This window comes from Drosophila hydei, unplaced genomic scaffold (assembly GCF_003285905.1).
Source record: "Drosophila hydei strain 15085-1641.00,03,60 unplaced genomic scaffold, DhydRS2 tig00008119-arrow-pilon, whole genome shotgun sequence".
Classification (NCBI taxonomy): domain Eukaryota; kingdom Metazoa; phylum Arthropoda; class Insecta; order Diptera; family Drosophilidae; genus Drosophila; species Drosophila hydei.
The window spans coordinates 7801050-7825258 of record NW_022045830.1 but is presented as its reverse complement, the minus strand read 5'-3'; the positions used below and the strand labels follow the sequence as shown (position 1 = coordinate 7825258).

Here is a 24209-nt window from a genome sequence, read left to right as displayed (position 1 = left end):
TTACGGCATCTTTTTATCATGGAAACATTACGTGTAACCAACCAGGGATACATACGTGGCCAGCCGGACTCCAGTGTGGCACTCTCCACCTGCCACGGCGGCCTCAGTGGCGTCGTCTTCGATGGCCAGCATACGTATTTCATACACCCCCACAGCGAAGGCAGCGGACGGCTGCAGGATGACCACTATCTGCTCAGGTGAGTTGCAATCCAAACTAACTTGAACTTGAGCTTAGCTTTGGAAATTTAAATGAGCTTGAAGCAGCGTCGCTACATCATGATTTGAGGTCAAATTTGAGTTATTCGTTTATGTTTCCTTGCCTCGCATATCTCTCCTTATCCATCGCATTTATTGTGACACGTTCGGTTGAATGTACAAATATCACGCAGACATATCTAAGCAGACGGCGCTTATCCAAGCCCATATTTACACTGCTGTCCGTTGAGCTAGAGACTGGAGTCGGAGCTGGGGCAGTTACCTGCCTCAATGTTTGCCTTATTTGCGTTCAATAAATATGTGTTTTTATTGCCGCATGCCACGGCCAACTAAGGCTCACTTCCGTTATTAATTTTTAGCCACGGAAATATTAAATTACCAGCCTTTTCGGTTTATTTAGGCACGCCGACATGCTGCAACAGAATGCCACCTGTGGCTACGACAGCCACAAAGACAACTACGAAAGTTGGCCAAGCGAGGACCTGGAGCTGGGCGATGAGGAGGCGCAACCCACGGTGCCACAGCGCTTGGATGGCGGGGAATTTCAGCGCATGCTGAGGCGCAAGCGACGCCAAACGGATGAGAGTCAATTGATACGTGGCCCATACAATGCCAACAAATACTCCAGCTACGTCGAGCTGGTCATTGTGGTGGACAACAAAGTGTACAAGCATTTTGGCGAGAATGCCAAGCGAGTCCATCAGCATTGCAAGGATCTGGCCAACATTGTGAATGCCGTAAGTAGCCGCAAGATAATGTAGTTGTAAGCCACTAAACCACTAAACCACTGAACCACTGAACCCATCTGCAGCTCTATGTGCCGTTGAACATCTTCGTGGCGCTCGTGGGCGTCGTCATTTGGAATGAGTCGAACGAGATTGAGTTCTCCAGCGATGGCGATGTTACCTTACACAATTTCCTCAATTACCGCAGATCTAAGCTGGTGGTGGACCATCCCAACGATAATGCCCAGCTGCTGACCAAAGAGACGTTCAATGGCAGCGTTGTGGGCAAGGCGCTGAAGGGGCCCATTTGCACCTATGTGTTCTCTGGCGGCGTGAGCGTGCAGCATAGCCAGGTGCTGGCTGTGGTGGCCACAACCATGGCCCATGAGATGGGTCACAATTTTGGCATGGAGCATGATTCGAATGATTGCCATTGTCCCGACGAGAAGTGCGTGATGGCCTCATCCAGCTCGGCTGTGGTCCCAGTGCACTGGAGCAGCTGCAGCATCGATCAGCTGACCATCGCCTTCTCGCGCGGCATGAACTATTGCCTGAGGAATAAGCCCACTCGCCTCTTCGATTCGCCGCAGTGCGGCAACGGCTTCGTGGAACCCGGCGAGCAGTGCGATTGCGGCTTGCCCGCCCACTGCGAGAACAGCTGCTGCAATCCGGTCACCTGTATGTTGCACGCGAATGCATCCTGCGCCACCGGCGAGTGCTGCGACCTGAAGACCTGCCGACCCATGATGGCGGGCAGCACCTGCCGTCCGGCGGGCAACGAATGCGATTTACCCGAGTTCTGCACCGGCGAGTCGGAGTATTGCCCAACGGACGTGTTCCGTCGTGACACGGAGCCCTGTGATGGGAATCAGGCGTACTGCTTCTTGGGCTCTTGTCGCTCCCATACCAACCAATGCCGCATCCTGTGGGGGCCCACGGGCAACAACTCGGTGCACTGCTATGAGAAGAACTTGGAGGGCTCCCGCTTGGGCAACTGTGGCTACAATCTGCTCAACCAGACATTCGTCAAGTGCGCGCCACAGCACATACACTGCGGCATGCTGCACTGCAACCACCTGAACGAGCGTCTAGAGTTTGGCATGGAATCGGCAGCGGTGCTATCCCATTCCTTTATCAGTCACGATCGGAAAATTGTGGCCTGCCGCACGGCCCTGGTGGATCTTGGGCTGCAAACCATCGATCCCGGTCTGACGCCAAATGGCGCTAAGTGTGGCGACCAGAGCATGTGCGTCAATCAGCAGTGCCTGGCCTTGGATCGCGTGCGCAAGATGGGCATGGGCGCGCCCTGCCCGGAGAACTGCAACGACAACGGCGTCTGCAACAGCCGTGGCCACTGCCACTGCGATGTGGGCTTCGGTGGTGAGGCATGCAGCAAGGCCGGACACGGCGGCTCCGTAGACAGCGGCCCAGCCACAAATCCGAGCAGTAAGTATTCGCTGGGACGCGCACCTCAAAGAGATGCATCTCTCAATGCTCGGCTTCGCCTTTGTTACTTGCAGGTGCTCTCAGCCTTCAGCGCTTGCTGCTCATCCTGTTCTTCGTGGTGCTGCCGTTTTTAGCCTGCTTCTTTTTGATCTATCGATGTGCGATCCGGAACAAGAAGCTCTTCGCCAGCGGAAAACTAACCGATAATATGTATGTATCGACATCCACGTCCAGTAGCAATAGCAGCAAAAGAAACAGCAGCAGCGGCAAGAGCTGTGCCGCCGTTTCTTGCTGCTCCACAGCTAGTTCACCCACAGCCAATTGTACTACGTCTGCACCAGCAGCACCTACACAATCAATGCACGTCTCAGCACCACCACCACCACCACCACCGCCACACAATGTTAACACACAAACTACTAACACTGCAACAATTACTAATATACACGCCACACTGCCCCGTCTGAAGTCTAGCCCTGGCATACTCGCTGCAGTGCATCCGCCTGCCATGCCCAAGAGCCAGAGCCACTACGAGGTGCTGCATGCACCTCATGTGCGGCGCAAGCTTTCCAATGCACAAACTACTGCAGTGGCAGCCACTGTGCCACCGCCCGTGCCACCGCACAGCAGCAACAGCAGCAGCAACAGTAACAGTAATTCAATGCGACGCAAGCTGGACATCACGGCGCCGCGTCTGCATGCAACCACAAATCCTTTGGCGCTCACCGAGGGCGCCCAATACATAAAAAGCGAGCCCGCGAGGTGTGCCAAATACTAGCAATAATAACAATAATAACAACAATTCCAGCCACAATACCCAATACACTGTCCAGCAAACCACAAACTATATTAGCATGCTCGAGTCATGTGGCGTGATTCCTTCTTGATACTTCCATTTTCCTCCCATTTTCATTTGTGTGTGCTTAAACTATTTTTAGTTGATGTTTACTTTATTTAATTTGTATCATGTGTGTGCCTAATAAATGCTTGACTTTAATGCTAATTGTTGGTGTTGGATATGTTTGTTTGTTGTGCTATTAAATGTTTAAGATTTCATATACAACTAGAATTCGAACAGTTAACTAAAGTTTGATCTTAAAAAATAAGAGTCGAATTATTATTATTAAATTATTTAGCTGTGAATTTTAATTTATTTTATATTTAAAATGTGTAATTTGAGATATTAACTTAGTTAAGTATTTTTTTATTTTTAAATTAAAATTTTTATTTTTAAATATTTAAATTCACACATATTTATAAAAATGATTTAACTGTAAATTTATTTATTTTGTTCAATATTAATCCAAAATTTGTTGTTATAATTAATATTGAGATATGAAAATATTTTCAAATATTTTTAATTAGTTTTCAAAACTTCGTCAAATCATTCAAAAGAAATTCAAAATTTTTAAAAATTTTAGAATTTTTTTTTAAATGTTTTAAAAATATTTCAATATGCATCCAGACAAAATTGAAAAGTTTTGAACTATTAAAATACTCGTAAATAATTTTATTTTGTTATAATTTTCATATGTATGTCACATTAAGCATTTAAATATTATATAATTCCAGTATTTTTTAAAGATTTTCAAATAATTTAATTCTCTTATAAGACTAAACTCAAACTCCTAAAATCTAGTAATTTTCTTGTTATAACAGAAAGCTGTTAAGTTGCTGTTCACTGGGTATTTAACAGTATGTTAAGCTCTGCAATTAACAGCAACTTCAGCTGCTAATCAAATTGTATATGTTATATTTGAACAGTTTGTTAAACCACTGTTAAGTGCATGTTAACTGCGTGCGCATGTTATCTTATCTCTGTTAACTTTATTTAGCCTTGGTGTTGGTTCCTAATATTGCCTGCCTCTTTTGACCTTGCACTGATTTCTGTTGGTATGTAATACAAACACATTATTGCTATATTTATATAAATATATATCCATATATATCCAAACTTTTATGCAGCTCTATCTGCTCTGCTTTAGCCGCATACTAATTGCAGTGATTTGTCTTTGCAGCTTGAAAAGCGCCAGCGGTCACAAGCAGCCATCGACGCGCGTCAATCAAAATGGAGCTGGTCCGCCCGCAGGTGGGGCCAATGGATTACCCAAATCGACGCCCAGCAGCACCGACGACATGAACTCGGCGCTGCTGAAGTCGCCGAGCGATTCGAGCGATGCTGCCGCAGCTGGGAATGCGACGAGCATGTTTGGCAAATTCAAGGGATTCACTTTGCGTCCGCTGAACAATGCCAGCTCGCCGGCGAGCAACTACAGCGGACCGAATGTGGCCTTTGTGCAGCCGACGGTGCAGCAGGATAGCCATGGGGTGCCACAGCGAGTGGCACCGCCGCCACCGGCAGTTAAGCCATCGGAACAGAATGCAGCGAAGACGGCCCATACATTGCCGAGAGCAGCGCCTGCGCTGCCACCGCCGAACCCCGGCTCGACAGCACGTCCCATCATATCGAAACCCACGTTGGACTCCAGCACGCTGACCATGGTGCCTCTGAAAGGCGGCGATGATGATCTCTCGCCCACTCGATCGGCGCCCGCACCACCCGTGCCGCTGCACGCAGATCCCAAGCTGAACATCAAGCGCGACGGCACAATACGGCGCCTTGCCTCATTTCTGAAGAAGGACGAGAAGCCTCCACACAAAGAGAAGACGTACATTGATCGCGAACGATTGCGCAAAATGGAAATCTCGGCACCGATGCCAGTGCCGACGCCAGCGCCGTTGCCGCTGCAGGCAGAGTCCTCCAATTCGGACTCGGAGACAACACCGCGCGAGGAGGAGACCAAGAACTTAGTGAAGCGCACTCAGTCCATGCGATCGCCCACCAAGAAGACGCAGGTGCAGACATTTGGCTCGATGCGTTCGCCTCCCGGAGCAGCCCGGCCCAAGAGTTCAGTGAACGCTGCCAACGCCGCCGGCACACGACCCAAGTCCCCGCCACCACGCCCGCCTCCGGTGGCCAAGAAAACCAATTCAACCAGCTCGTCAGGCTATCAGCTGCCAGTGGCTACCGCCCAGACCACGACGGAGAATACCTACGATGACTGCGAGCTCGTGGAGTCGCCATCTACTCGCGCGTCCAGCGATGCCATCTACTCGGTCATTGACGAGATTCCTCCAGCTGCCCAGACCCTCAAGCGCAGTGAACTCGTAGCCAGCTTGGCCAGCAATGCAGGAGCAAACGGCGATATGGGTTTGCTGGGTGAGATTGTCAATGAGTTTGAGAAACTCAATGGCGGCGATTCCATCTACTCGGGCAAAGCATCAGCAGCTACAGCAGCAGCGGCAGTTGACGAGCCAGAAGCGCCACGTAGTCCCCAGCGTCCGGCACCGCCGAGGCCGGCGGGCAGCAACAGAAATAGCAGCTCAGCCAGTGCTGAGGAGAAGACAGCCGTTACGCCCACATATCTGCGTGCACCTCCCATCAATGCCCCAGTGGCGCGTGTGGCGCCAACACGCTCCGACATCTCACCATCACGCGCATTCTCGAGCTTCAAGCCAGCGCCAGCAAATGCAACCAGCAGCAGCAGCAAGTCAAGCAGTAACAGCGGCAGTAGTAACGCCAACAGAGCAGCTGCTGCGCAGCCGGCACGCATCAGCGGTGGAGCACGTCCCAAGTCATTTACGAAGACAGCTAAAGCACTGCCCAATGGCGTGGCAGTCGCACCCTCGGCCACCATACAGAAGCCCAAGCCGCTCTCGGCGAAGCCTTCGTTCAGCGGCGAATTGCCGAAGCGTCTGGCTGGCGCATCGTCTGCAACGGCAGCTGCCGCACCAACACCGCCCACAGTGAAGGCGTCAGCGAACATAGCGTCGCTAACGCAGCGATTCGAGCAGCGAAAGTAGTTTAGAGCGAATTATTAAAACCTATGACTTTATATATTGTAAGCTAGGTTAGGTACGATCAAATATCATTTTTGGCACTGATTATCGAAACAGTTGTTGATATTCATTCCTTTTTAGCTAACCCTCTAGCTAGGTCTAAGACGTTGCTTAATTTACGTGCTTTTTAGTATCTCAATGATGTTATTTTAAGCCTAATTTACGAAATCGTATTGATATGTAGTTATATTATATATGCGTACTCATTAAATTTAAATGTATGTAATATTGTTTATATATCTTTATATGCTGTTTGCTTTTGTAAATAAAAACCAAAGAAGTCCAATTGTCACAACAAAAAAGAAAAAAAAAATACGCAGCTAACTGAAAGCAAATACTCAATGCAAAATAGTCCATGGTACTCTTAAATATAATGTTATAATGTTGTACAGTTGTAAAGCGCACTTGCGATATTTCAAAACAAATAAAGAACTATTGATTCGATACTAATTACTATGATATTTGCTTGTGATAAAGCCTTTCATTTTAGTATTTAAATTATGTCCGTTAAATTGAGTTTATTGTTATGGAGCTGGGCAGCACTGTCAGTGGAAGCGAATTCGCCGCGCCTTACGCTGTCGAGTGGTGGTACGTCGATATTTATCAATATATAATTGCTTTCATACTTTAAACATCGAAATACTGTGATATCGAAAAGTTAAATTAAAAAATTAAAATGACCGCAAAAAAGGTAAACAATATTAATAATCCTTTAAGAACTTAATAAAATACCAAAACCTTGTGCGCAGAAACCATGGGTTAAGTCGGCATTCAGCCAGCTTAACATGACACCAAAAGCCAGTCCAGTTTCGGCGCCCTACAAACGCACAAGAAGCGGCAGGGCCACAACTTCTGCCAATGTAGGAACCGCAAATGTAGAATCCACTAACGTACGTAAACCACAAATTGTTGACTTGACCGTGAATGAGGATGATGAAGAAGTCAATGCAGCGACACCTATTGTGAGTGAGAACTGGATGGATTGCTTTGCGCCAAGCACTAGTGAAGACCTGGCTGTACATCCCAAGAAAGTTGGCGATGTGCGCAACTGGTTGCAGCACTGCGAGGCGATGCGAAAGAAGTATCCGGCCCAGATTTGTCTATTGACAGGACCAGCCGGCTGTGGTAAAACGGCCACGCTTCGTGTATTAGCCCAAGAACTTGGATACGAGCTGCAAGAATGGATCAATCCCACTGACTGTGAGGAAATCAATGCGCTGGGCGATCAACCCAGCGATGGAACCTATATGGGCTCACAGCTGGAGGCCTTTAAGAGCTTTCTATTGCGCGCCTCCCGCTACAAATCACTGCTGTCGGCGCAGAACAAGCGACTCTTGCTCGTTGAAGATTTTCCGAATGTATTGTTAAAAGATGCAGCAGCAACTTTTTCAGATTTGCTAGAGTGAGTGTTATGCAAGCAGTAGAAGAGCATACTCTATAACAAAAGCGTTATTTTCAGTGAATATATCAGCTATGGCAAGTCGCCGCTTGTCTTCATAGCAGCCGACAGCAAGTCACGTATGCTCAACATCAGCTACAAGTTGTTCACGGATCAACTAAAAGCAAAGCTGCGCATTGAACACATTAGCTTCAATTCGATAGCAGCGACTATTATGCAAAAGTCTATGAAACGCTTTACCACGCTAATGCAGCAACAGCAGCACAAGAGTCTGTACAAGTTGCCCACACAGACTGTCTTGGACTCGATTGTGGTGTGCGCCCAAGGCGACATTCGGAACGCGTTGATCAATCTACACTTTGGCTCACTAAAAGGTGCGCCAAGCATGGTTACCAAGCAGCTAAATGTCAACGCGCCAAGCAAGGGCCGCAAACGGAAAGCAACAAATACTTTGAAGTCCATTGGGCGGGACGAGTCAATAACTATGATGCATGCGCTGGGTCGCGTTTTCAATCCCAAATGTAAGGCATACAACAGAATAACATCTTATTATTGATATTAAACATGAATGAATCCTTTCGCTATTATAGATACTGAAGATAGGGACAAGTGTCTGCTGCATAATCCTGAGGATTTAGCTGAAGCTTTTAGCACAGAGCCAAGAAACTTTGTAAACTTTATACACGCCAACTACCTGCCGCATTTCCAGGACATTGCGAATGTGAATTCCGCGGTCAACGATCTAGGCGTAGCAGACATGCTGCTGCAAGAGTACCGCGACGAATCGCTCTCCTTGGTGAGCCTCACCATAGCCGTGCGTGGCTGCATGGTTGCCAATGTGGCGCCTGTCTCGGGCTGGATGCCTGTACGGGGGCCCAAACGTCTAACGATTGAACCACAGCTGACGCCAGCAGAGCAAAAGCTACTGGGCGTGGCGTATGCTGGCATTTCGAAACGGCTTTATGCCAGTGAATACAGCTCATTTATAAAAACCATAGCTGATAACACAAAGTAGGCAAATTGATAGATAGAATACATCAAATATAGTAGCAGTTTAGTATAGTGTCTTGAAATATTTAAACAAATAATTGAAATATTACAATTCAACGTTTTTATTCAGTTACAAATCGGGGTTATCTATATAAAATTTCAAAAATTTCCTCAATCTTATGCTCGACATTTTAAAAGCAATTTGGCGGTTTTTAATTTTTTTCATTCGGGTTTTGAAGCATTGATTATAGCACAAGCGTGATAAAACTACATAAAAAGCATTTTTGAGTTTCCATCAATTTGAAGTAACTTCAATTCAATTATTTTCTTCAAAGGTTATTTATATCAAGTTCTTATTCCAGGGTGTCTTTAATAAGCTTATACCTACAACTTAGGTGTTAAACGCTACTTAAACGTTAACGGAGTTTCGATAAATCATGCAACGTTTCTACCACAAGTATTAGATTAACTATTTACAGTTCGACAACTCCATTACATCCCCATACAACAATTTATTTGGATCCTTCGTCTTCGGCACCGTTATTCTTGGCATCCTCACTGGAGTTGTCATCCTCTTCCATGCGGTTAGCGTCTAGCAGAAGCAATTGCTCGTCCTCATTGGCATGACCGTTGAGCTGGGCATCAATCACTAATTGAGGCGAACGTGAATGGCTACGACTATGCCGATGGGCGCTGTGCTCTGCATGACCGTTGGCTATATTTAAGCCGGCGACGCCCCTTTCGTGGCCATCGCTGCTCGACGATGAGCTGGATGTCGTGCTAGATGTTGAGCTGCTGCTATCACTTTCGCTGTCCTCACTGGATGAGTCCATTGGCGTGGGCTCTTGGGGTTGCTGACGCGCCTCCAGATCGCAAACAGCACTGCCCGTTGGCGCTGTTGCCGAGGGAGGCGATGCCGCCGCTGCGATTCCAGCGGTTAAGGTAGGCGAGCGCGAGCGTATGAGGTGTGATCGTAGCACTAAAAGTTATATTTAATTTAGATATTTTGAATATAAATATAAATATCATTTTATTTTACTCACTTTGATTTTCGCGCGTTAAGTCACGAATCTTTTCCTCCAGAGCGCGAACCTTGGCACCAAACTCCTTTGATATGTTCTGTGCGTTAAGGCTCTGCTGACGCTGTCGCCCTTGATCTTTAGCGTATCGATCCTCTATTTGTAGGCACTCCTGTATGAGCTCCTGTTTGTTCATCGTTTCCAGCCGCTCAACTCGCGCACGTTCGTAAACGTTTGAGAATTCCTTGGACAGAAACAGTTCCTGATCCTCGGTCTGTAACCCAAAGCAATTGTCTTCAAAATCGTCCCTGGGTAACTCTGACATGTGCTCCTCCATCAGGAACCGATTCGTGTTGTATGGCACAAGCAGTGAACGTGAGCGAACGAGTTTGGTGCGGGCACCACTGCTGCAGCTAGCTGTTGCGCTGTTCACGTTTGCCGATGCAGCCACATCCATTTTCCAAGGCGGATATTGATTCTTCGTCTTCTTGGGCAATATTTTTGATTTCTTGCCTCGTCGATGCTTGCGCCTTTGTGTTGCGCCACTTTGAGAACTCTCTACAAAAACAAAAAATACATTGGTTTTAAATTTTTTTCTTTTTGAATAACCGCAGTCAATCGATTTCAATTTTGCAACTCTGACTATGAAAGCGATATCAGCAATTCTATCGATGTCTACTAATAAGATAGTCGCCATTGTCGCTTACATACGCACGAATGCAAATTTTGTTTGCACAGCTTTGCGCTCAATTTTTACCTGTTTTTGCAGCTTCGGCCATAAGAAATTCACACACAAAGCAGTTGATGCTCGATTACAGCACAAGTATAAGAAATTTCACGAACTAAACACTTGTTAAACTTAATTTGAGACCTTAGCTCAGAGCGAGAGCAGCGCGTATGAAGGAGGAATGGCTAAAAACAATGTAGACACCGATAAGTGTATCAAAACAAAATCGATATTCATGACTGCATATCGATGTGTCTCAGCCTTAATCGTAAAACTGCCTACACAATTTGAATTAGGTTTTGAGTCCCATTGAAAAAGAAATTTTGTTATGTTCCAAAGAAATGTTTATATCATTAGCCAAAATCATTACACAAGTCAACTATAAAACGCAATTTGTTATGCCTTGAGATTGCTATGTATCCAATCAATGTATGAGGCCACACGCGTATAGATATCTGGCCAGCCAGTACTTGGACATGGTACAGGGCCGAAGGACAACAGGCCGCCGAGAAGATAAACGTTATTCTTTAATAACATAAGTGGGCCGCCGGAGTTGCCGTGGCACTCATTGCTTTTGGCCGACCCACACAATTGGGAAGCCATAATATGTATATTCTGGGCGGCATATTGTCTCTGACAATTTTCGATCGATTCGATGATAACTTCACTCTTTTTTAAGCGCGAGCTGGACTTGGCCTGCCAACCGCCCACTTCTGTAACTAAATCCTCCAGCTCATCGGCACGCAATTGCTTGTTAGGCAAGCATATAGGCTGCACGTAGTTGTTGATCTGCGCAACATCCTTCAAGCGTATCATTGCAATGTCATTCGTTTGACTTCCGGCGTCCATGCTATAATTTTGGTGCACAATGATCTCTTCGACGAGCACATCCTGATAGGGAGGAGCACATTCCGTTTTCTCAGGCGCATGACTGACCTGACAATCGGGATTTGTCAACGTATCCCATTCGCCCAACCGTACTGCACGCACTCGCCAGCCTTCACTGCTTATCGCTGAACCAGACGCACAATGAGCCGCCGTAAGCACATAGCGTTCGCTGATCAGAACACCGCCACAAGCGTGAAGTTTCTCTTGACTTGCTGCGTAATTTGGGAAAAAGCAATTGATAAGAAATAATGTAGTTATAAATGTGATTTACTTACGTTTCGTGTATTCAATCAGCGCCAGCCACGGATACTCATTAATTTTTGCTTCCGTATCATTGGAGCGCTGCCATTTGACCCCGCCACATTCATGCGGCAGTAATGGATGTGTCAAAGCGCCCAAGCTATCTCTATTCGCTTGCCCTACGCCATCCATATCAAGTATTGGACAACACACCTAAACAAACACTTTAGTTTTGATTTCATTAAAGGTATAAACAACTTACGTTAACATTCCCATTTTGCTGTCGATTGCATTGATTGTCACGCAGGAGATTTCTATCCGACTGTGACACAGGTGTAACGGTGAGTATCCCCATAAAGTATTCGCAATCTCGTACAGGAATACATTGTCCCAAGACTCGTCCATTCCGGGTGAGCGACGAACAGTCTCCTTGCCGCTGGGCTACAGATACATCCCAGTGTTAAGTTCACAAAAGACTAGTTTTTCAGAATCTCCCATAATTACCTGCTGCTACGCTCAATGTCACCGAACAAACAACAACAACGGCTAATAACGTGCCTCGCACTAAATAAAATCCCATGGCTATGTAGCTAGACGCTTTCACAAAATCAGTCCGAGTGCTCGGAATGCTTAGAATACTTGTGTATATGCAGGTCGAACAGTTGAAGCTGAGCGCACTGAATGGCAGACGCCAATCAAGTTGGTGTTATGACTGAACAATCGAGTTGTGAGCCAAGCCGCTGTCTCCCACAGAGAGAGCGTGATTCCAGATAACATAAATCAAGCGGCTTCATATGTATGTCGAGCGACCGGCAGGGTGACCATAAAAACTTCGAATTTCAATTGCTTTATATTTAAAACTTTTAAAGATTGCATTTAGTTGTAACCGTTAATATCCGAGCAATATGAAATAAAATCGAAATTACTTACAAGAGGGATAAACGTAACCGTCGTCTGTCTGGTAACTGTGAACTAAGAACGAAATACTTGTGACAAACGGATGCGATCTGTTAAACCTGTGTTTTAAATTAACAGCAGCTGTTAAATTCAAATTTGCGATTCATTTACAGGTTTTCTCAGCAATTACCCACTAATAAATTCAAATGTGTATTCTTAAGCTTTTATTGAAGACACTTCGAGCCTTTTACACTCTAAAGTCACTGAAAGGCTTAAAAAAATTGTAATAAGATTAACTGAAAGTGTTTCAGCTCTGTTTAAACGGTCACTGTTAATAACAGTTCAGCAAAATGTTATCCATCTGCCGTTGTATATGTGTGTTAACATTTTTTACACGTATGCGCACACACGCTCAAAAAGTTCGCAGGCGCGTGAAAAAATTAAATTTAATAAAATATTCGCATTTAAATCGATGCCCAAGCAATCAAAACACAATAAAGTGTAACAATAAATATTTTCCTACAGCTAGGCAATCGTTTTGATTTGGCTATCAAGAGATTTCGAGTCGAAAATTGCTTTTGAAAGTGTGATTACGGTGCAAAGAAAAAATTTTCTGCAAAAAAATTCCCAGGTCTGTTTGCTGGCGTAATTGGCAATGTATCAGGTTGACTATGTGTGCGTGCGTGCGAGAGTGTTGGTGAATTTGTACAAGCCATGGTGCATGAGTTGGTGAGAGCGCTGAATAGCTGTGACTAGTGTGTATGTGTGAGCGCAAATGCAAACATGAGCAAAGAGCGCGGGAAAGCAAGCGTGTAGAGTTGTCGAGCTGTTGCCTAAAATTTAAAGATTGGGTGATTAAAGCAGCAATTAATCGTATAATTTATTAAAATTTTAAAACTAGGTTTTAAATATTTTCTGTAATGTAATTACATACGTTTCTAAATGTTTATATATAAAATGTTTACCAAAATATTGTGTAGCATATGCGGCAACCCTGTACTTGGGAGGGTACCTAAAAACAACAAAACCAAGTATACTGCGCGCGTCGCTGCGGCGCCAGTTTGACGTTTGACTCGTCATCAGACGGTTGGGTAAATTTTTTCTCTCAGTTGCTGCTGCCGCTGTGTGCTTGTTTATGTATGTATGTATGTGTTGTATATTTTGTGTGTGAGTGTGTAGGTCTGTGTTTGCACTGCTTGTGACGCATTCTTGTTTTGAGGCAAATCAACGCCAAAAACAAACTTTGAACGGCGTATATAGTAAAGAAAGAAAAGAATCGTTGATTATAAAGAAATACACGATAATTCAAAGATCATTTTGGTAATAGTGATAATTTAAATAAGCAGAAGCAAGTACAATCAACATACAAGGTAATAAGTGCAGCGATGGTGGTGTGCTGACTGCGCTGGTATGGGTGTGTCGCTCTCTGTTTAGCTGTGTGTGGAAGTGAAATAATGTGAAAGAAAAAGGAGGCATAAAAAAGGGCGACGTCGTCTCGGCTGAATATAAAGCAAAACGAATAAAAATGCCGGCAATGTCGAATTTCAAGTGCGCTATACATACGTATGTACATATGTGTTAAAAAAAACAAAGGGCAGTCGAAATGAAACAAGTGATAATGAAACAAGTGCAAAAACCAATATTGTGCTAAATAAATACATAAAGCATAGCTTCCAAAACACGTCTTTCCTTTAAGTGCCTCAAAGTTCGTTTACACGAGAATTTCTAATTTGTTTTGTTTTGTTGATTTGTTTATTATCGTCTAACAAAACAGTTGCAAAAGCTTTTTACATACGGGTGTGTATGCACTGATGTACCAAGCGGTGATAATTACGTTTCGCAACAATCATCATGACAATCATGATTAAGTGTGCGTGTGTGTGAGTTGCCAAAATATCGCGTTAAGACCATGAAATAAAACTTGCGCGAGCAAGACAGAGACAGCGTTTTCTGTAACGGCACTCATAGGTGCCGCAAAATACAGTTGTGCCTTTGTATGTGTCTGCGAGTGTTTATTACATACTCATACCTGTGCAGTTACATTTTGGAATACATGTGCAAGAGTGTTTTTCAGCTGACGCTAGCTCTCGCAGCCATAAAAACAACAACAACAAATAAAGAAAGAAAAATAAAATAGTGTAAAATAATGAAGCATATGTTGAAAACTGAAGTGGGAAGTAACGGGCACAGCCCACACACTGACAGACTCAGGCTGTGCCTGTTGGCGCTCTTCGCTTTGCTTACATCTGCCGTTTGGCACAGCCTCGTTGCGGTCGTCATCAGCAACAGAAATATATATATATATATGCAGACATACATAAGTACTCACGTTTATTTTGTGCTTTTTCTTTTACACTTTTAGCCTTCAGTTTCCGGTTATGAAGGAAACAAACGGGTTCGGGTTTCCTGCACTTGCAATAACTATATATATGTACGCGTGTGTGTGTTCTGTGTGCATTTCATTGTAGTATGTGCGTCAATAACCACAACGTGACTATGCGACGGATGCTGTTTCCATTCCAGCTCGTCCCTAGAGTTGCGTCGTTTCCCTCAGAATAAGTTCAATTGAACGGGTCATTGAAACAAACAAACTGATTCTATTCATTGGTGTGTGTATCAAATCAACCAAGTTATTAAATTGCTTATAAAGAAAACAGGATAATGCTATTTGCATTTGCAGTATATATTGTTAAAACCTATCTTTATATATACATATATACACATAAATCTTAAGCATTGATCATGTGAACTTTTCCATAAAGTTGTACTAGAATTTCCAGCTCTGCTCTTCTATAATCTATACATAATTTCTCAAAGTGTCACAAAAGAGCGACAGTTCATTGTTCACTCTTCAAGCGGCGGTGCCAACCACAGTCATCTATGTGCGTAGATATGTATGTATAATTGTATGTGCATAAAACATTTTAATTTGATACTAGTTAGCTTTTATACACTGTGCTGGTAACTATTTAGTAAAGAGTTCCATTCGTTGTAGCTGCAGAGCGTTAAGCGTAACGATGCGAACGCTTTGCGCTCTCAATTAACCTCTCAACCGGCTTTCTGCCTGCCTGACTGCGTGACTGTCTATCCGTCTGTCTATCTGTCTGTCTGCCTGCCTCTAGCGTTGGGCTGTAGCTCGTTTAACCAGCAGACCTTTCAGCCTATACAACCTTTATATTTCAACAGCCATTGCACCACGCACAGGCAAACCATTTCTATAGGGTTTTTCATTTTACTGCCTCTTCTTGAAAAAGGTCGTATAATTTAAGACAGAAGATATTTGTGTTTCAAGCAGCGAAAACATTTTTTGTAAAAGAACTTTAACAGCATTCGAAATAATCCACACCCACGAACACTCATCCAGGTTACCTACCTTTCAGGCCTTCCTAACATACCGGACGTATTAGTGTTCAGTGTATTGTTAGATTTATGAGAAACCAGCATATGTCTGTTGATATATCACAGCTCTTAAAGGCGTCAATGGCCTATTCATGTTCTTGGCACAAGTTAATATCGTATATCAAGACAGCTAATGTCCCTAATACTATTTTGATAGTATCTGAAAGTCTACTTCTGTTTCCCTATTTTTATCCATTTACAAGATACGATTGTTCTCCTAGAATTTTCCTAGAGAAATATAAACTTTTAGCTCATACAAGATTAACATTAACAGCTCTAAGACTGTGGCTACAATTTATACAACATAGCCTTGGGCAGACATTGGCTAATCCGGATAGGTTAATGTTTTTGTAATGTTTACAAAGTTTACCTATGTATAATACTGTTATACATTTAGTATTTCAATGGTTCGCCTAGTGCTCAAACCCATTTGTGGCCGCACTAGGCAGGCAGCTTGCATGAGTATTTAGCCGCGTATAGAACTTCCAAGTTTTGTACTAGTTGCTTTGACTTCTTTTGTTTAGGTATTACGGGTTCAGTTTGGCTTGTTCTTTTGTCATTTTATCATCATTCGAGCGTTTCCAAACGCTAAGATGAAAAAAACAAGACAAAACCAGTTAACATTTAACTCCAAAAAAGGCTAAAGCCGTTGGCAAGACTCGTAAAAGAAGATGAAGATGGACATTGGGGCAGAGTGTGAAGCGGCGGAAACCACAGCAACAGCAACAGCAACAATAACAACATGATCAACAACAACAACAACTTCAAACTTCAGTGTAGTCATTATTTGCAATTATCGGAATGTTTCTTTGGTTCTTCTTCTTCTCTTTTTATGTGCACGCTAAATCCATTTGTTGTTGCTGTTTTGTTGTTTTTGTTATTGCCGTAGGTTTCTCTTTGCGGCTTAGGATCAAAAACCTTTGGCTTGGTTTTTATGTACATATGTATGCATGTTTTTATACGTGTGTATGTATGTATGTACAGAAGCGTGTTTGCTTTTGAGTGTATTTTTGTTTGATTTCTGTTTTGAGCATATTCGCTAAGTTTTAACCTTAAATTTTTTTTCAATGCCGACTTCATACATACATAAATATGTGCGTATGTATTGTTGTTTGCAGCCGTGGTCTTCGTCTGCTTCTCGGCATAGTAAATAAATAATAAATAAAACTATCACGTCTACACACACACGTCCATACACTTATATTCATCATTTCAACTCTTGCGTGGGTGGGATATGCAGCTCTGTCTGTCAGTCTCATAATTTCCTTCTTTCACGGAAATGTAAACAAAAAACAAATGCACAATGCAATTCAATCCGATGCGAACTGTCAAATGCAAAATACCTACATTTGTTCACTCTATAGAAATTCGAGTTGAATTGTAAACAAAACGTCAGCAGGGGCGGAAGGTGGCAGAGAGCGTATTGGATATTCAAATCTTTATAATATTAATCAATGTAAATGTATACAAAATGTTATTGCATTCAACTTGCAACTAGCCAAACAAGTAAATTATTATAGTTCGTTAAATTGCATTTAATTTGCCATATGGTCAGTTACTTGTTGATATTAGCAATTACTCATATACACACACGTATATACATGCATATATACAAATATTTATATTATGTAAATATATTGAGTTTTGCACTAGGATTGTTAGCCGTAAATGTACATACAAATGGCTATCAATCAACGTATGTGTGCATATAATAGTAATATGCTTAACAGGTGTCTTTAGGTCTAATATTTAAACAGTTTGCACCTAACGTTTCCAGATAAGCCGTGTTTAGAAACAAGAAGTATATACTTCGCTTCATTTGTGGCTGGAACTGGCTATAATATTTTAAAAATAAATCCATGACGTATTTTCAGTTCATTTCGTAAGAAACGGTGAAATTGAGCAAGATTAGTCAAGATCTTGTTTACCCAAATGATAGCTAAATATGAATATATGACTCAGAGAATGCGTATTATCAATTTTATATTCTCTGAATGTTTTAAGTGTTGTTTTTAGGAATTAGGCGAAGTTTATTCATCGTTTGCAAGTTTCTAGTTTAATATACATATTTTAAAAATTGAGGTCAAAAGATCGACTTATCAATTCGCAAATGTCGCATTTTGGAATTTATTTTTATGTTTAAATTCATATTTCTTAAGCTACATTTTTATGCGATATATAAAACGCAATTTAAAATCGTCTCCCAGTTTTGATTAGAAAAATTTAATTTTTATGAACTTGATTTGTTTTGCTTTTTCTTGTTTTTGTTTTCATTGTTGCTGCGCACTCAATAATTGTTGCTTGCTTTCATTTGATTATACACAAACGTTTGTGCATATCTATATACATACATGCATATGTATCTACATGTGTGTGTGTGTGTGCATATCATATGTCTATACTCGAAATTGTTTTTGTTCCCGTTTTCAGTTTTCGTTTGGCATGCAAATTTGTGTACGCGGTTTGTTGTTATTGCTGTATTCGCTTGCGACAAAAACAGTTTCTTTCATTGCATTTGCATACGTGAGTAAGTGTGTGTGTGAGGGTACACATTTATATGCGTATGTGATTAGCAGTGAGAGAGTTCATTATTATTATTATTCATTTTTTTTTTTGATAATTGCAAAATTTGCTTTGTGTCTTTATCAGCACTTTGCGTTTCTTTAGTCTTCTTTCTTGAACGGGCTGCCGAAGCGGCAACGATGGCAAAGAAGAAAGTAAGCGATTCGCTTGAATTGGTTTACAGCGAATCGCAAGCAAACAGATTTATTGACTGGCGGGCGATATACACATTCACACAAACATATGTACGCACGTACATGTGTGCGCACATATTTTGTTTCATACCCCTTTATAAATAGTCAGTATGGGGCATATTGGGGCAATAAAGTGTTATATAATATTAATGAAAATATTTAGTAAATATATGTATATATATTAAGTTTGTAAATAAATAAGTCCATATGCAGGTGTAAGCATATGTCTGACTGCAGGGTATTCCCAGTAGTCGTGTATAATTACTTGATTACATTCACATTCTCGCCTGAGTCATTGTGTTTATTGTTATTGCAGCTTGTTCCACATGTACGCCTGTGTATGTAAGTTGGTGAGAGAGTAGCGGGAAAGAGAGAGCAATGTTGTTGCTCTGTACTCATTTCAGCTCAGTGCAAATGGAAAACAAAACATCTCCGATATCATTGCAAATTATAGTCGATATCGATATCGATTCTTAAGCAGTTTCTCTGAGTTAATAGTGGCAAAGAAATTTAGCATTATTTGATGTCCATCTGTGTCAAGGGTATTTTGTGATTTTTACTCTCAGGCAGAGAACTTGCCTATGAATCAATTGTTTGTTTTCTTATTTTTTCTGTGTGAGCGTATGCGTGTGTGTATGTATTTACGCGTGTGTGTGTTTGGAAAGAGCACACGTGACAACGCCCCTCGACAAGGTTTCTCTTTGCCTTATCAGCAGCGGTTTTCTCGATTTCGATGACTATACTAACTGGTTGTTATCTATTACAGATCAAATAACAAAAGTCGGGCGGCGAATATAAATATACATACACTCACTCACTCACTCGCTCGCTCCACAAGCAACTGCACAATAACAAGACGAAGAAGTAGAAGTGGAATAGGAAGAGCAACAATAGCTAATACAACGGCAACGGCTGCAAATTGGACATGTCATGTCAGCAAGCGTCAAGATTCATTACAGCAGCAGCAGCGACAGCAACAGTAGCAACAGCCAAAAGCACACTACCAACACCAACAACAGCAGCAGCAGCCACAACAGCAAAACGCACATCGACGCCAACAGCAGCTAAAACAACGCCTATTTCAGTGATTGTGGAGCATAGCATTGGTGTAGCTGCCGCCAAAACGAACCCGCCTGAGGATCCCTATGTATTCACGGAGACTATTGCAGCGACACCACCAATTTTATTTAATGCACAGGTAAAGCTAAGCCAAGTCATGTCAAGGCGAAACTAAATTAAACTAAAACAATGCCCTTACTCACACACACACATGCACACTCACCTTTATATTGTTGTAGAAATCGCGAGCCCGCCTAAGCGAAGCGCAGCACGGCAGAAATTGCAACAACAATAGCAAGCAGAGAGTTGCAAACAAAAAAGCGAGCATTGTTGCTGCAACAACAGTGCCCATTGCGCAGTTGAATGGCACTGCAACAGCAACAGCAGCAGCGGCAGCAACTGTAGCAACAGCGCGAGCAGCAGCAGCAGCAGTAACAACAAAGGCGCAGGCGTCTTTGGGTGCAGCAGCAGCAGCAGCAGCAACAACGAATTTCAATAATGTCACACAATCTCAAAGGCAGCCAACGTCACAGTCGCAGCTGCAATTGCAGTCGCCGCTGCAGTTGCAGTCGCAAGCGTCGCCGAAACGGGCTACCAACGTTTGTGTGGTACGTCCACAGCAGCAACTACAGCAGCAGCAGCAACAACAACAGCAACTGCAACAACTGAAGCAACAGCAAACGAAATTGATTACAAAGCAGCCAGCACCACATCCGCCACCACCGCCACCGCCGCTATATACGCACACGCCTTCACTGTGGCAAACACCGCTCATATTGGACACCACACAGAAGCAGCAGCAGCAACAACAGCAGCAGCAGCAGCAGCAGTCCAGCATTGTCGTTGCCACAGCACTGGTCAGCCCGCCCACATCGCCCGCCTCGTTACCCTCACCCACGGCCAATGCACCGCCGACAGCAGCTGTAACCGCCATGGTGTCGCCCATTGTGGTGCCCCTATCAGCAGCGTCTGCTGCGATGTCACCGCCAAAAGGCGGCTCATTGCCGCCGTCCAAGTTTCATCACACGACACTGGCGCAGCACTTGCAGAAGGTGGAATGTTTGAAGAAAAAGAAATCCTTGCCACTGAGCTGTCAGAACTCCAACAACAATAACAACGGCATTGTTGACACGCTGCACAAGGCGACAACGCCGTTTGGCGTCTACAATCTGACGCATCCACCGCCGCTAACGGTTTTCAATACTGCAGCTACAGCCGCAGCAGCGACACCTGCAACGGTTGCTGCAACAACAAAGAAACATTCCGCCGATGCTACCGATGACAACAACGATCTCAACGAGATTCCCGTCAATGTCATCTTTCGGAAGCCACCCGAACTTTTAGGTGGTGCTGGAGCTGCCGCACAAACACCGCCACGCCAAGCGGTCGCAATTGGCCAGCAGTCGGCAGTAATGAAGCTGGGTGCTGTGGCGCCATTAACGCCGCCAACGCCGCCCACACCACCGTCAACGCCACAGCTGATCAATGTATGTACGCCGCCAACAACAGCAACAGCATCAACAGCAGTGGCAATGGCAACAGTTATCGCACCCGCCCTCACAACTGGAGTAGCAGCAGCAACAGTGTCAGCAACAGCACCTCTAGCCAGCATTCAATATGAACAAAAGTCTTCCAAAGTGGCCAATTCTGCTGTCAGTCAAGCTGCGGCGCCGAAACGCAAAGCGCTGGCAGCAGCTGGTACTGGCTGCAGAAAAGGCAACAAAACCAATAATAAACACGCTGCTCTGGACACTACGAAGCCGCCGCCGCCGCCTCCACCGCCGACAGCAATAGTTGAGCAGGCAGCACATACAGCAGCTGCTGCAGTAGTTCCGGCGTTGGAGCCAACATCAATAAGCGCTGCATCGCGGCGCCGTAAAGTGCCGCCAGCGACCAAGCGAAATGCTGTGTTGCTGAGCGAGAATGAACCTTTGGAGATAGATGTTCCATACTGCTTGCAAGCGCGTTGGTTGGACTCTGGCAAATATCTGGCCCAGGAGTCGCCGTCCGTGTTGAGCAATCGCGAGGAGCGCATTGCTCTACACAAGGGTGCGCTACGCCGTCATGCGTTGCAGTTGCTTTCAACGCGTACGCTTCAGGAGTTGCCAATGCGTGCGGCACGTCAGCGACTGCAATGTGTCCACAGTCTATTGCTTAAGTACGGGGATCATGCGAGCCAGGAGCAGGGCATGTAAGTACACTTAAGAACCTATGATCCCTATGAATGCCAAATAAAGCAACTTTTCATCTTTGCAGTGGCGTTGGAAATCGCTGCCTGGTGGCCGCTTGCAAGCAACCTACGCTTAGCATGGCTGCCCACTGCGAGCGGCACATTGTCAACAACACGACACAGCAGTTGTTCCAGCCGTGTGTCGCTTGGCGTGTAGATGGGGTCGCCTGTCAAGCGCCCGTGTTCGATGTGCTGCACTCACTGGCTTTGTGCCCGGTTCATAGCCATCTTCGACATGGCATTGAGGTGCAGTCCAAGCCTCAGCAAACGCAGCAACGAGCAAAGGTGTTGCAGCAGCTGTCCAAGCCGGCACCCACACCTGCTGTGCCGGGTCCCGTGCCAGCAGCAGTGGTGACTGCTAATGCATCAGTGGCTAATAAACGCAAGCGCAAAACGAATCCAAATGCTAATCCGGTTGGCCGTCCGCAGAAGCGTGCCAAAAAGCCAGATGCATACGCTAGCACTATCTTACCTGTATTACCACCGGTGTCAGCGGTGCTGCAGCGTAAGAGCAGCACCACCTCGCTGGAGTCCATTGCGAGCAACTCGCAGTCGTCGGCTAAGTCACACTCGGCACTACCGCCCTACACACCTGCAGCGCCTGTGCTGACGATGCCGCAGCTGTCCATAACGCCTCCGGCGCTGGCGCCGCTCAGCGATTACCAGCAGCAACAGCATCAGCAGCTGATGTTGCCTAAGATTGAGGCCGAGCAGACGCAGCAGTTAGATGCGAATTTGCTGGCCAATGCTAATTTCAAGGCCGATGAGATTAGCCAAATTGTGGCACAGCTGGCGGCTGCCAGTAGCGAGTTGCATCATAACAACAATAACAACTTGCACTTCAATAATAACAACAACATCAACAGCAGCAGCATAAACTATTGCAGCAACAACAACAGCAACAGCGGTAGCAGCAGCATTAGCTGCGGCTTTCCCTCATTCAACGCAGCTTTTGGCAATGCCATGAGCGGCCAGGGCCAGCAGATGGCTTCACATCATGTCAACACATCGATGGCTAGCACGGAAAATATGCTGAGTCATCATATGTTTGGCATATGCGAGAATAGTTCGGCCTATGCCAGCTCCGAAGATACGGGCCTGGGCGGTCTGAGTGAGTCGGAGCTGATAGGCGCTAATGATGCTGGTAAGTGGACAACATATTCGAATCATGCTCAATTGGGCAATTGCTAACTATTCCCATATACTCTTGCAGATGATATAGCATTGAATGGCGCCCATCTGCTGGAGGAGCACGATTTGGTAAATGTGTTTGATACGCTGCCGGACGATGCGTTCAACGAGTTATTTCAATCTGGTGTGTATTTCATAATAACAAAGTTAACTCTGCTTTTCATTGTACTAATTAATGTGTGCACCCCTCCGCCAATGCGCCGCCTGTGCCGTGCTGTGCTGCAGTGCATCAAGCCGAGTGCGAGGCCGTGGATCGTGCGCTCGAGATTGCCGATAAGAACCTCAAGTGTCTCCAGCAGACAATCGGCAATACTGCGCACGACAGCGCCTTCCTTAACGATTTCCTCGACGTGGGCGATGATCTGCTTGTGAACGCTGTAATGAACTCGCCGAACACATCCGGCATCGATGCATCAACGCTCTTTGTCGATAGCAGCGGCGGCGGAAATAGTAGCAGCAACGGTGCGGCCGGTTCCAGCTCAAACAGCTGCACGCCGGCGGCCTCCGTCGCGGATATACGTGGCTTGGTGCAGACATAAATAGGCCTAAGCCGCACTTGTATACGCTTCTAACGAGTCTGCGTAGCATGTCGTTTTTTTTCCAAAAGTTCTTTCGACAAAAATCTTAGATCTTAAAAGAAAAATGATAAGAAAACAGATTGAAAGAAAAATCGAACTTAATTTCTCAACGAACGTTGATAACAACTTTTATGTTTTCTATATTTGCCAAAATTTCCTTGTTTGGCCATCGGAGATGCTTTGCATATTCACTCTACTCCAATTTCTTGTCTAGAATACATTTCTATATATGTTTGTATGTATAGTATGCTATACATATATAATATAACTGAAGCAGCATATAAATAATTCGTGTTAATGCAAAAAATTCTCAAAAAAATTCCAAAAAAACAAAAAACAAAAAACTATAACAAAAAAAATTAAAAATACACTTAAATACAAGAAAATATAATGTAAATTCGCGTGGAACCTTAGCGTTAAAGTTATTAACTTAATTTTATGAGTTAGTACAACAGGCACATTTAAGAATTAACAAATTGTGAAAGAAATGTAGAATGCAGGTAACACTCACACACACCCACACAGTAAAAGGGAGAAAATAATGAAACA

General features: G+C 44.3%; 5 protein-coding genes across 8 annotated transcripts in view; 3 read left to right on the top strand and 2 right to left on the bottom strand.

Annotated features, from left to right (window-relative positions):
- The window catches only part of LOC111595681 (disintegrin and metalloproteinase domain-containing protein 12), a 37533-nt gene extending 31123 nt beyond the window's left edge, over positions 1-6410 (top strand). The window contains exons 4-8 of the mRNA XM_023309519.2: positions 46-197; positions 617-953; positions 1028-2387; positions 2462-2597; positions 4406-6410. Of these exons, the coding sequence (XP_023165287.2) occupies positions 46-197; positions 617-953; positions 1028-2387; positions 2462-2597; positions 4406-6251 (3831 nt within the window). The 3' untranslated portion in view covers positions 6252-6410. The remainder of the gene's footprint in view (positions 1-45; positions 198-616; positions 954-1027; positions 2388-2461; positions 2598-4405) is intronic.
- A 472-nt stretch (positions 6411-6882) lies between these two features.
- Positions 6883-9120, top strand: LOC111595683 (cell cycle checkpoint protein RAD17). Its single transcript, XM_023309523.2, has 5 exons — positions 6883-6978; positions 7037-7689; positions 7747-8207; positions 8277-8981; positions 9039-9120. The coding sequence occupies exons 1-4, from the start codon at positions 6964-6966 to the stop codon at positions 8699-8701; spliced, it is 1554 nt and encodes a 517-aa protein (XP_023165291.2). The 5' UTR covers positions 6883-6963; the 3' UTR covers positions 8702-8981; positions 9039-9120.
- A 47-nt stretch (positions 9121-9167) lies between these two features.
- Positions 9168-10623, bottom strand: LOC111595685 (protein HEXIM). The gene is made up of 3 exons (XM_023309526.2): positions 10453-10623; positions 9720-10253; positions 9168-9655 (listed from the first exon to the last, which is right to left on the bottom strand). The coding sequence occupies exons 1-3, from the start codon at positions 10472-10474 to the stop codon at positions 9189-9191; spliced, it is 1023 nt and encodes a 340-aa protein (XP_023165294.2). The 5' UTR covers positions 10475-10623; the 3' UTR covers positions 9168-9188.
- Positions 10624-10736: 113 nt separating this feature from the next.
- On the bottom strand, positions 10737-12717 carry LOC111595684 (serine protease easter). 2 transcript variants are annotated; one of them, XM_023309524.2, is made up of 6 exons: positions 12638-12717; positions 12481-12566; positions 12055-12410; positions 11813-11991; positions 11586-11763; positions 10737-11522 (listed from the first exon to the last, which is right to left on the bottom strand). In XM_023309524.2, exons 3-6 carry the CDS (start codon positions 12128-12130, stop codon positions 10819-10821), a joined length of 1137 nt encoding a protein of 378 aa, XP_023165292.2. In that variant the 5' UTR covers positions 12131-12410; positions 12481-12566; positions 12638-12717; the 3' UTR covers positions 10737-10818. The 2 variants fall into 2 exon arrangements, with proteins under 2 accessions (XP_023165292.2, XP_023165293.2); XM_023309525.2 differs by having other exon boundaries at positions 12642-12717.
- Positions 12718-12827: 110 nt separating this feature from the next.
- On the top strand, positions 12828-23913 carry LOC111595682 (mucin-6). Of its 3 annotated transcripts, none has more exons than XM_030224909.1 (6): positions 12828-13078; positions 19369-19800; positions 19901-21852; positions 21918-23035; positions 23105-23206; positions 23308-23913. In XM_030224909.1, the coding sequence occupies exons 2-6, from the start codon at positions 19528-19530 to the stop codon at positions 23619-23621; spliced, it is 3759 nt and encodes a 1252-aa protein (XP_030080769.1). In that variant the 5' UTR covers positions 12828-13078; positions 19369-19527; the 3' UTR covers positions 23622-23913. The 3 variants fall into 3 exon arrangements, with proteins under 3 accessions (XP_030080769.1, XP_023165288.2, XP_023165289.2); XM_023309520.2 differs by lacking the exon at positions 12828-13078 and adding an exon at positions 13514-13584; XM_023309521.2 differs by lacking the exon at positions 12828-13078 and adding an exon at positions 13679-13817.
- Positions 23914-24209: the final 296 nt, after the last annotated feature.

What these genes read in the sequence shown, in the direction of transcription:
- LOC111595683 (XM_023309523.2), top strand. An exon ending in ACTTTTTCAGATTTGCTAGA is followed by an intron (nt 7,690 to 7,746) that starts GTGAGTGTTATG and finishes CGTTATTTTCAG; the next exon opens with TGAATATATCAGCTATGGCA. An exon ending in TCGCGTTTTCAATCCCAAAT is followed by an intron (nt 8,208 to 8,276) that starts GTAAGGCATACA and finishes TCGCTATTATAG; the next exon opens with ATACTGAAGATAGGGACAAG.
- LOC111595685 (XM_023309526.2), bottom strand. Translation starts at nt 10,474, where the DNA reads ATGGCCGAAGCTGCAAAAACAG. An exon ending in GGCCGAAGCTGCAAAAACAG is followed by an intron (nt 10,254 to 10,452) that starts GTAAAAATTGAG and finishes TTGTTTTTGTAG; the next exon opens with AGAGTTCTCAAAGTGGCGCA. An exon ending in CTTAACGCGCGAAAATCAAA is followed by an intron (nt 9,656 to 9,719) that starts GTGAGTAAAATA and finishes TATAACTTTTAG; the next exon opens with TGCTACGATCACACCTCATA.
- LOC111595684 (XM_023309524.2), bottom strand. Translation starts at nt 12,130, where the DNA reads ATGGGATTTTATTTAGTGCGAGGCACGTTATTAGCCGTTGTTGTTGTT. An exon ending in GACATTGAGCGTAGCAGCAG is followed by an intron (nt 11,992 to 12,054) that starts GTAATTATGGGA and finishes ATGTATCTGTAG; the next exon opens with CCCAGCGGCAAGGAGACTGT. An exon ending in GCTGATTGAATACACGAAAC is followed by an intron (nt 11,523 to 11,585) that starts GTAAGTAAATCA and finishes CAAATTACGCAG; the next exon opens with CAAGTCAAGAGAAACTTCAC.
- LOC111595682 (XM_030224909.1), top strand. Translation starts at nt 19,528, where the DNA reads ATGTCATGTCAGCAAGCGTCAAGATTCATTACAGCAGCAGCAGCGACA. An exon ending in CAATTTTATTTAATGCACAG is followed by an intron (nt 19,801 to 19,900) that starts GTAAAGCTAAGC and finishes ATATTGTTGTAG; the next exon opens with AAATCGCGAGCCCGCCTAAG. An exon ending in CAACGAGTTATTTCAATCTG is followed by an intron (nt 23,207 to 23,307) that starts GTGTGTATTTCA and finishes GCTGTGCTGCAG; the next exon opens with TGCATCAAGCCGAGTGCGAG.